The 11245-nt window shown below is 33.0% G+C and overlaps 1 protein-coding gene across 3 annotated transcripts in view; it reads left to right on the forward strand.

Annotated features, from left to right (window-relative positions):
* RBM26 (RNA binding motif protein 26) overlaps positions 1 to 9631 on the forward strand; it is a 51062-nt gene extending 41431 nt beyond the window's left edge. For all 3 annotated transcript variants that reach the window (XM_032204007.1, XM_032204023.1, XM_032204015.1), the window contains 4 exons: positions 674 to 883; positions 2049 to 2135; positions 5533 to 5646; positions 8942 to 9631. In XM_032204007.1, the coding sequence (XP_032059898.1) occupies positions 674 to 883; positions 2049 to 2135; positions 5533 to 5646; positions 8942 to 9031 (501 nt within the window). In that variant the 3' untranslated portion in view covers positions 9032 to 9631. The remainder of the gene's footprint in view (positions 1 to 673; positions 884 to 2048; positions 2136 to 5532; positions 5647 to 8941) is intronic.
* Positions 9632 to 11245: the final 1614 nt, after the last annotated feature.

The raw sequence follows: 11245 nt of genomic DNA on the forward strand, positions 1-11245 counted from the left end.
GATTTCATTAATAAAGAAAATTATCTCCTCATGGATGATACTGTTGGCATGTATTCAAATAGTGTTATTAGTGGTTGAGTTGTAAACAAACACTGTAGAATATTATTTGCAACTTATTTTTTAAATGGTTGATGGAGATACTGTCACCAACCTTTTGACTTCTAGAGAATGCATACCTGTTCTTTAAAAATGGAAGCACAGATGTTGCAGGAATGGAAATTAGTGACTATGTAGACCCAAATTTTTAGAGAATGCTTTGTACTTGGAGGTTCTTAGTAGGTCCTCTCTTTCATACCTCACAGTCCTGTAACCAAAACCTACTATGCTCCATATTTTCTTGTCAGAATGATAGTCCTGTTTTTGAATTAAAAGAAAATTGTTAGTCCCCGCATCGAGAAATTTCAGATGTTACACTACAGTCTGACCTCCTTCGAGGAATTGTCATCACAGATGAGGTTTCTTCTGACATCTTTTTTTTTTTTTTTTTTTTTTTGAATGCTTTGTTCTTTTTTCTGTTGCTGTCCTGTTTTTGATCTGTTACTAAAAAGTAATATTTCTGTAAACATCTTATTTTAAAACCTGTAAGCTGCTCTGTGAACGTGTTTGGTATTTTTGTCTAAACATTTAGATTATGAATTTTTATAAATCACCATGTTATGTATAAATATCTTAGGCTGCCAAACGAGGGATTCTTTCTTCAGTTCGTGGTAGAGGGGTTCATGCAAGAGGTCGGGGTGCATCACGTAGCAGAGGTAGAGGAATACGTGGACGGGGTAGAGGCAGAGGAGTTCCTGTGCATGCGGTTGTGGATCATCGACCTAGGGCATTAGAAATCTCTGCATTTACAGAAAGTGATAGAGAAGATCTTCTTCCTCATTTTGCGGTATGTTGTAATTTCACTTCTTCTGTTCTTTGGATAACATTCTTTTTTCCAATGACTTTTTTTTTCTTTACTTAATTCATCTGGAAATTTTATTTAGGACTGAATCTATAATATGATATAGATTCATGATTTAAAAGTTCACGATTTAAAAATAAAATCAGAATTTCAGCAGTATTTTTATGCAAGTATAATAAATTGATAGTTGGACAGAAAGAAATAAAACCCCTTTATCTGTCATTAAAAAAAAAAAAAGCTTAAAGTAATATTAGTTTATTTTGAGGGATGAATACTGAGAATATCAGCGTTTACATAAATAACAAGTAAGTCCTGTCACCCTCCTTCCCTAGCAAACACACACCACCTTGGTGTTTTCTTTTGTTTGTTTGTTTTCCAATATTTAATTTCAGTGGTTGTCTTTGAAGATAGAAATTGAAGACCCACTAAGTCTGGTAAATTCTACTTCAGTCATTGCACTTAATATTTCCTGTCTGGCAGCTGTGTAAGCAGCTTTTGAAAAGAACAAGAGTTAAGAAAAGTAACCTACCAGCACTACTGTATTATTTTTTTTAGGTCTTGTGTTTCCACGATCTATATATATCTACATATGTAGATATACAACTTCCTAATGACAGACTGAACATTTAAACAAAGATTTTATAAATTTTGGGGGTAAAAAGAAGAATACCTTACAATACCCAACTTCAAAATTAAAAAAAACTTAGAGACCCTTGCAGGAATGTATGGGGCAGGATCTTAAGATGCTGAAATCGAGCTAAATTGGAAACTTGCTACCTCTTCTGTATCTATTAAATCTTTTTGTAGAACTGTATCATAATAGACTTAGGGAGTAATCTCAAGATGTGAACTTTCTGATCAAGAGAGAATTATTGAAGCAGAAGAACTTCTTTCTTCTGTTGTAATTTTACTTCATTCCTGTATATTTACAGTCAGGAAATCCAAAGACTACCGTACTTTGTGTTTTCGAAATGGAAAAAAAAACACAACAATATTTCTTGCAAAGCCCTCAGACTGGCATTGAGGCTGTGAAGGGGTACACTATTCTATATGCTTTTTGAGGGCCTTTCATTTAGGACGTCATTTTTAGAGGGGGAGGATAGAGGAGGAGGACTATTTTACCATTTTTTTTTCTTTTTCATATTAAAAGCAATATGGTGAAATTGAAGATTGCCAGATAGATGACTCTTCTCTCCACGCGGTGATTACCTTTAAGACGAGAGCAGAAGCTGAAGCTGTGAGTATAGTTCTTTGTTGAAAATACTCCTCAACATTCAACTGCTTTATATTTCTATAATTGATTAAATTTAATGTAGTTAATTACTCAGAAGGGTTTTAAAAGAAGTCTGACACAGAAGTCTTAATTCCAGATTAAACAAATCTGTCAAAACAGCATGTTACTGAAATTCTTATGAAATGAAGATGCTTTAAATAAACAAGGGAAAAATACATGATGTGAAAGAGAGATCAAGACAAGTGTGGGAATTCATAGCTAGATGTCCTGGTTTGTCTTTGTTTAATTACCAGTTGTTTTTGCATGGATACTGCACTGTTTTCACCTGAAGACCTCACAGTATTCTGTAGGTTCATTGACATCCTGCAGACTGAGCCTATGCGTTTTCTTTGGTATTGTTGGAATCTGTTTGGTGTTTGTTTTCATACATTTGCCTGAAAATTTAGGGTAATGTAAAAGTAATCTTATACAATGATATTTTCATTTTTTTTTTTAATTTCTTTATGAAATTATATAAGTATAGAATTATAGAAGTAACTCGTAGAAACTAAAATCCAGCATTGAAGTATGTTGTAATTCAGAATCATTGCATACAGATCATTAGGACTTCATGTGTTTGGTTCAGCTGCAGTTCTGCCTTACTCAGTAAATAGTGCAGTATATGAACCTGTGCAAAATACCAAACAGAGTTGTTCTGCAAATGATTTTGTTTTCTTTAAAATCCTTGCATCACTGTTGGGAAGGAGTATCCTGAAAGTAATAGGGCTTCCCGAAAGAAAAAGAATGGATTCATATTTACGGTATGGTTGTATAGAAAGATTTCATTTTATATTTTTATTTTGAACAAAGTTTATATTTTTGCACAAAGTTCATCTTGTGGAGATTACTTGAACAGAATTTTCATACATGGCCAGACTCTTCTCTTTCTGTATGCTTTATCTTGAGAGACCAGTGACCTGATTGACAGAAATACATTTACAATGCAAATAAAGCCAATGGGGTGCAGTAGTTCTGAACACTTACAGTATCATAATGATTATGATATATATGATATATATATGGTACAGCATATAATAATTTGATGAAAAATAATGTAATAATAAATTGATGAGAAATTTTGAGAAATAATTTGATGCATTATTTTGAGAAATAGTTTGATCAGTCTTCCAAAGAAATATAGAAATACGGTTTGTGAAAATTTTATATGTAACAGTGTTGAGTGCTATCTGTACAGAGATGGTAATTATTCTGCAAAAAGGAAAGTGTAATTAGTGTGCATAGTATATAATGACTGGTAAGGAGAAAAAAACAGTACTGTACAACTGTATTTCAACAGTGAACAGAAGTTTTGTGGAGAATAAGAAATACATGAACACAGATAAAAGCTGTAATAATTAGTATACTCACAAGTGGACTGAGTTATGGTTGAAATTTTTAATTTTGGTGCTTCCTAACATTTGATACTTGATTTTGCACCTTCGTATTACTTAATGTTATAGTTGTAGCTTATATAAGAAATATTATAGGTATTATATAAAAAAATACTCTCAATTATTGAAAGTAGCTTACACTTAAAAATAGGTGACCTAGGACAATTACCTGTTTTTATGTACTGTCCAAATAACGTCTCTTCTTCTCTCAGATGGACTATGATCCAAAGGAAATTAACAGATGTTATTTATCAGCAAAATACAGGTCTTACTGTTAGAACTGCTGAAAAATTGGCCTGGAGAGTAATTTCAGCCTTAGTTAAATTTCTTTCCCCAAAAAACAGAGAACAGTAGCTTTGGAAGCAAACACAGAAGTTTCTTACATATGATTTTATATTATGAAGTGAAGAAATTTTTATATATGCAGTGTGTGAAAAGGAGGATAGTGCAGAGGATGCAGAAAGGTATTTATAGAGGAGAGGGGAGACATGGTAGATGGAATAGTTCAAGTTAACATTGTGTACATTTGTTACTCTTCTATGATAAGTTTCACTGCATTTGAAAAACAGCGTGTTTTTCTTCCATTGTTTTCAAGTCCAATAGATGAAGTTTTCAAGTTTTATCCCAGGTTTTTAATTGGATTAAAATTCTTTATTGATGTGTTGTATGCCCACAGTCCAGTTAGCATTAAAACTTCTCATCTTCTTGTAACTGTCTAATTGCACCTTCGTTTTGAAATGAAAATTGTATGAAAACTATGCTAGGTCAAATACAGTAAAGTCTATATTTTTCTTGATATTCTTATATATTAAACATTTTCACTGGAATTTGTGTTTATTAGTGCAGCAGACATCAGTAATTGAAGAAGTTGTAAATAGAGGATGTAGTTACTAGAAGCATCTGCTGTGACCAATTGTGAAGTAAATGCAGCTAATATTTTACCTTCTTAAATGAAAAAAGGCTTAAGCTTTATGACTGTACATGTTCTAGCCTGGAAGTAAGAGGAGGATTCCCTGTTGTAAAATGTTGCATTTTTATGTAGTAGTAATTTCTTCCAACGATTACAAGTTGTTTCTGGACCTAAATGTCACGTATAAGTAGTTCTAAAAATTCCAGTTGTGTGACATTGTGATGAGACCATGGACGAAAAGCTCCTGAGCTGCATTTTAATAGGCATAGAATCTTTTAAATTTATCATAAATTTATATGTACAGATTTAAAATTTATACCTGGGGACTTTAATATCACACAATTCATGTTCAGATGTCATTGAACATGTAATTGTTTCTACATTTCACATTATGCTGTGCTTTCAGATTGTACTATAAATCTTTTGTGACTGTGACGGTTATTTCGGAATGTTGCTAACGCTGATTTATGCTAGTTCATGTTACTTTAATTTGAACATACTATTTCCAAAGCAGCCACTTAATGCATCTGGTACTTAAAACGGCATGAATATCCCATAAGTTAAAAAATTTTTACATTTCAATTACAAAGGCTTTACAGGAAGTGGAACATTTTCCAGTAGATTAAGTTGTAATCACAGAGGTGTTGTTTGTTTGTTTGTTTTAATGTTAAATCATTTGTGTTTGTGGAATGCCTTATTTCTTCCAGTAAATAACGCGTTAACAGTTTTGTGTCAGTCTTTGACAGGTGAAGAACACATCAGGGTAGTTTTAAAAAAAACAAGTTGGGTTCAGTATGTTACATCACCAAATGATGCTTGATTTTCAAGGTCAATTTTGTTCTGAATATGTTTTGATCATTTAACTGAAAGGACGTGCAAATTAATAAGTTGTTTTGTTTTAAACTATTAACAGTGATCCAATATGGACATACTAAAACTTGGATTTTCTTCAGAAAAAGCAGACCAGACTATTGGCTTACGTCTGGGATTTAAGTATTAGCGAAGTTAGTATTTCCCTTGATGAGGAAATATTTAACTAAGATGTTTAAACTTGTTTTAGGCTGCGATTCATGGATCTCGGTTTAAAGGACAGGAGCTGAAGTTGGCATGGAACAAGCCTGTTGCTAGTATGTCAGCTGTTGAAACAGAAGAAGCTGAACCCGATGAAGAAGAAGTAAGCTTTTTTTTTTTTCCTTTTTATTTCTTAAGATGAAATATTTTTGATTCAAAAGAAAATGATCCGTTCATTCATGTTTCTTGAACCTGACTCATGTATTAATATCAGATAGTGGAGTAATCTATCAATTTTTTTCTTGTTTTCTAGGCTATTGACAGTCCAAATACTTCACTTCTAATTGCAGGAATGTTTCATTTCTAGGGGGTGTATCTAGAAACTGAAAGATCTGGGTTCAAATTTGCATGAGAAATAACCAAAAATCTTGTCTAAAACATAGTTATTTGTACCATCTCTAAGCACTAATTTCTTAGAGGATCATAGCTCAGAATCTAACTTTCCTTTATAGTGAGAGATATCTTGTAGGATGCCGGTGAAGTAGTAATTTAGATAATCTGCTAACTTCATTTAGACATCTAAAGTAACCCCTGCTGAGTGTCAGTCTTCATTGTGGTGCAAGAAAAGATACTAAAGCTTTGTCCAAATAACTAGGTTAATACAGTAATTGTTGGGCTGCATTTTTTGGTATGTGTAACTTACGTTCAAATTTACATACATTTGTGAATTATTGGGGGGGGGGGGGGGGGGGGAGGGAAGTGTCACTTGAGGAAAAAGTCAAGCAGCTTTTTTTCTAATTTATTTACTGCCAATTATAAATGACTGCCATAGAAGAGCTGAAGTATACTTGAGTTACTTGGAGCTGTATTCATTTATGTCTTTTCCTATGATATTTTGGTGGACCTACCATAAAAGCATCTTCACAAGATTGTTTTGATATAACCAAACTCAGTTAGTCTTTTTACGTTTGTTTATCATTCAGTTTTCATTTTTTCATTTTCATTCATTTTTGTTTTCCTGAAGAAATGTAGTTTGTCTTCTTTCTGTCTCTAAAAATGCCAGTTTATTTTTACCGTGTGAAAGACAGGTAGAGTTGTCTACTTTCACCACTGAGTGTTCAGTTCAAGCATTTGTGTATTCTGACTTAATAAATGTTGTTCTTCTTCTATATACAAGCCTCATACATTGTCAAGTAGTAATGAGCTGTGAGTGAACAACAGGCTATGCTGAGTAATGTTCAGAGGTTCTTAGATACATTGTCACTTTCCCATCAGGGATGTATTGCTTCTGAAGCAATGTTTGTTACTGTAAGGAGCCTACCGTAGTGGCAGGTCTCATTGAGCAACTCCTTCATTTTAAGACTTTGTCATTTTACATAATGAAAGAAAGGGCATGCAAAGATATACAAATACTTAACAGGGTAAAGAAAGGAAAGTACAGACTGATTGGCATGTGATCTATCATGAGATTTAGATTTAAACCCTAGCTGAAGATACTGAGTGTGGAAGGGAACCTTTGGGTTGTAAGAAAATTGGAAGGGAATGAAGATGGTAACAAGTTAAATGCATTGGCTGGCCTGGCAGAGGGAAAGGGCAGATTTACATGTACATTCTCTTGTCTTGACTACTCTTGAAGTGTTTGTAGTAGTGGGATACATCTATTTTAGGTGATGGTTGTACTCCTTAACAGGAGTCATGAGGTGTGGAAATAAAATTTAGGGAAAAGACTGCATGGGGCTGTTCTTTGTAACTCCTAAGTTGATTGACCCATCCAAAACACACCAAATTTTCAAGATGTAAGTTAAAATTGAGGTAATGATTTTTTTGGGAGGTAGCTATTAAGAAATAATTTCATGGTTTAAATGTTGACCTTTATTGCAAATCTTCTAGTATTTTTTGATTTTTTCCTCTAACACATTTCTTGAGTTCTGTTTTTTTTTTTCTTAGCTGATTTTCTCTCTCTCTGGAATGTTTTTGTAGTCAGTTATTAGCTAAGTATTGTAGAAAGTGCACAGGGATTTGATCCAGGCTACCAGGCTACTCATTGCCTTTGTGTGCTTGCTGAGGTCTTTGCAATACCAAATGTATAATATAAAAATCTTACTTTATCTATATTTTTATTGGTGATATTGCTGGATTTTTACTTGGCCCAGTGTTTACAGATTACTCATTTAACATGCTTACCTCTACTTGCCTCTCATCACTTTCCATTTTCAAAACAAATCAAGTGTACATAGCTCCCCTATCTTCCTCATTTCATTAGATTGGATTTTATTTGAATTCTCTACAGCTGAATTAGACCCCCTGACATTCACAAAATTTCTTTGTATGATGGATTTCCTTTCAGCAATCTTCAGGAAATTTTGTATTTAAATGTTATTCTTTGTGTGCACTGCGTATTGCTTCTAGCATTTGGTTAAGTTAGTATTGAAGTATAGTGTTAGGAATCCCAGGTCTTGGATGGACAGGTTCAAGAACTTCATGTTCATTTGCAGAAGTTCAACCAATTGCATAAAATAATTTTTATGTAATTTTATCATTCAAATTTTTAACTTATGCAGGATTGAATCAGGGCTGTGGAGGTTTCTGTAATCAGTCGCCTCAATTTCAGTCTTGTATTCCTTTTATGTATGAGACATCTCAAGTTTCCATGTGCTTACAATTGATTGTGCTATTTATGTAACTTTGTTTTATAGCCACTATGGTACACACATGAAAAAGGTTTCATTTTTTTCTGTCTAAACTCTATTGATAAGTTTAATTCACCTAAGGAATACTATCATAAAGAGGCTTAAGACTTTGAAGAAAGACCTTGATGTGTTTTTTGATGTTGTTGCTTTTTACTTGAGAGAGAGCTCTCCTTTTCAGCAGTGCTATCATATTTTAGTCTGCTGGACATCTGTACACCAGAAGAGGAGACTTGAGTACTCAGAAAGCAATGTTTTATTTCAGCTTACAGTACAGAAGTGTATATTGAGACAAGATGCAGACAGAGCTATGATTTAAAATGCATTTTCTTAAAGCTGTCAAAATTAAAATATTCCATATTCATTTTTTTTTTTTTTTATACTAAAGCACAGGTAGATTAAGCTCTGGGATTAAAAGAGGAATAGTTAATATTAACTTCGAAAACCTAACATTAGTTTTCAGTATAGCATCTCAAGTTCCATCAGAATGTTAAAGCCTTGGTGTGGATGACATGCTAAGGAATCAGAATATCTATTGAATTATGATGTCATTTTGAGGTCCAGTAAAAGAAAAAAACAAGTTGCGTTTGCCATATATTAATATGTGCATATTAAATACACACATATACAGTATACTTTTTTGAAAGCATTACCATTTAACTATTAAAAATGAATTTGCTTGTTCTTAAATCTTTGCAGAGGATTGTACGTTGCCTTTTGATCTCTTACACTTTCTGACGTAACAGAGGTTATCACATTTTTCTCTTGAAGTTTCAGGAAGAGTCTTTGGTGGATGACTCGCTGCTTCAAGATGATGATGAAGAGGAGGAGGACAATGAGTCTCGTTCATGGAGAAGATGATTCAACTCATCAGTGACAATGCTAGAACTGCACCTGTGTTGCATTAGTATTACCTAATGTACTTCTGCATCTTTGTATTAAAAGGGGTTTTGTGATGAAGTTGAATTCGGATATAGGCTAAAAAGCAGCTGATCAGTTACACGTTTTGAGAGATTGATGTTTGAGTTACATTTCAGTAAATGATTGCTAAAGACATCATATTAGGAACATATGCAATGTTTTTATTACATAGTTCTACAGAAAGTTACAGAATTCTTTGGGTTCTTTGTAATTTACCAAATTGGTCAAGCACAAATGACCAAAAGTTGTTATAACATAGATAATTTTTGTTCTATTCCAGATACGGAACGAAAATTTGCATTTAAAATCTTTGTGAATGTTTTCAGAAATGAATAGATAACAGTACTAAACTGAAGTCTCTAAAGTTATGTATTCATAATATTGCATAGTAGTATGCTTAGGCTTTACTATGTACTAGCCTTTTGTTGGATTTGTGTACGTATTTTACCTATGGGTTTTAATGATAAAGTGTATGACTGCTTTGCATATAAGTCCTTATGACTTTAAGATGTTAAAAAATAAATAAATGGAATGGTCTTCAAAAAAAAAAAAAAAAGAAAAAAAGAAAAAAAAGCAATAACCAAAAAAGCTGAGGCAATGGTCCTTCAGAATGAAAAAAAAAAAAAGAAAAAAGAAAAAAAAAAGAAAAGAAAAAAGACCATTCCAAATGGCAACCCCACCCCCATATTCACAAAAGGAGCTATAATCACTGTCACCTCAAAATACTGTTGGATATAAAAAAAAAATCTCAAAATGAAGTTTCATTTAATACACAAGTATACTCTATCACCTAAAAGCTTTTGGGTGTTTTCTGAATTTTAAAAATGGTTTAAGTCAATGATTCAACAGTTAGGAATTTATTTTCTACCTCTGCGCTGTACAATTATAGAAGAAAACTTGGTCCCACAAAAATATGTGCTACTGGAATGTAATTTACACACTAGGAGAAGCAGAATATTTGGTAGGTATTAACTGACAATTCTGACCACGCACATTAATGCATTTTTTTATTCTTTGATTTCTAGAATTATTTTTTTTTCTATTTCAAAAGTAGTATTTGGCAGATACTACGTTCATACTGTAGTTTGTTTTCATTATGTGAAAATGTACATACATAAAATGTAAGTAGAATTCCTACTCTGCAGAAATACTTAAATAGCTGTAACAGGGCATTTTGTTGTGTGAGTACTGAAGTTTCTCCTTTACTTAGGAAGGGGAACTCCTAGCTCTTCACATTAAAGGACTTGTTTCTTTTTCCCTTCAGTGGCATTCTGCTGTTGTATTTTTTTTTTTAAAGCCCTTTATTAAATAATAGTTATTTTTTTTATCAGCTCATTAATGAGTGCTGTGTAATACCACTATCACATCTATCAATTAGATGCAGAGGGATAGTACATCATTTAACAGTATATTTTCTATAGTCCTTGTGTTTTGCCTATTGGGAGAAGAGAGAGCTGCTCTCCTGAACTTCTCTCCTTTCCCACATCCCTCCCTCCTTTTCTTTTTTTTCTTAATTCCATAATACAAGCAGAGGAAAGTAGAAATAGCAGTGTCCTAGACAGAAGAGTAGACTTTGTCCTCTGCTTTTCAGTTGTTTGAGGGTTTTTTGAGGCCTGAAGCCTGGCTCTTTTTTCTGTGTTCCTGTGTGCATGTTTGAAAAAATACGCACTTAAAACTTTTATACAGGCTTAGTTTCACATTGAAATATCACAATTGACTGCCATGCTTGTTAAAGTAAGTTCTAAATCTTGCCATAATTAATTGTATTTGGGAAATTGATTTCCTTTTACACTGAATTCAAGGCAAAATAAAATATTTTAAGAACCTTTTTATCCCATGAGCACTTCTAGTTCACTGAATTAAATACAAGCTTTTCTACTTTTCTTTTTAAATAATTTAGTGCATTTGAAGGCTGCCAGATTGACAGTCCAGAAGGTGGAAGTTTTTAGTGTGTTGTCTTGCAGAACAGGTACAGCCTGGAAAAAAAAAAAAAAAAAAAAAAAACAAAATCACAAACAGTGCATGCTGCCTTAAGGCTGTTGTGTGGTGTGCTTTTCTGCTCAAACCTGCCTTTTCACTGGCACTAAATCCTAGCACAAGCTAATGATAAATATTAGTGTATTCTTTAGATGGATGCTTATGAAACATACAAAA

This window comes from Aythya fuligula, chromosome 1 (genome assembly GCF_009819795.1).
Source record: "Aythya fuligula isolate bAytFul2 chromosome 1, bAytFul2.pri, whole genome shotgun sequence".
Classification (NCBI taxonomy): domain Eukaryota; kingdom Metazoa; phylum Chordata; class Aves; order Anseriformes; family Anatidae; genus Aythya; species Aythya fuligula.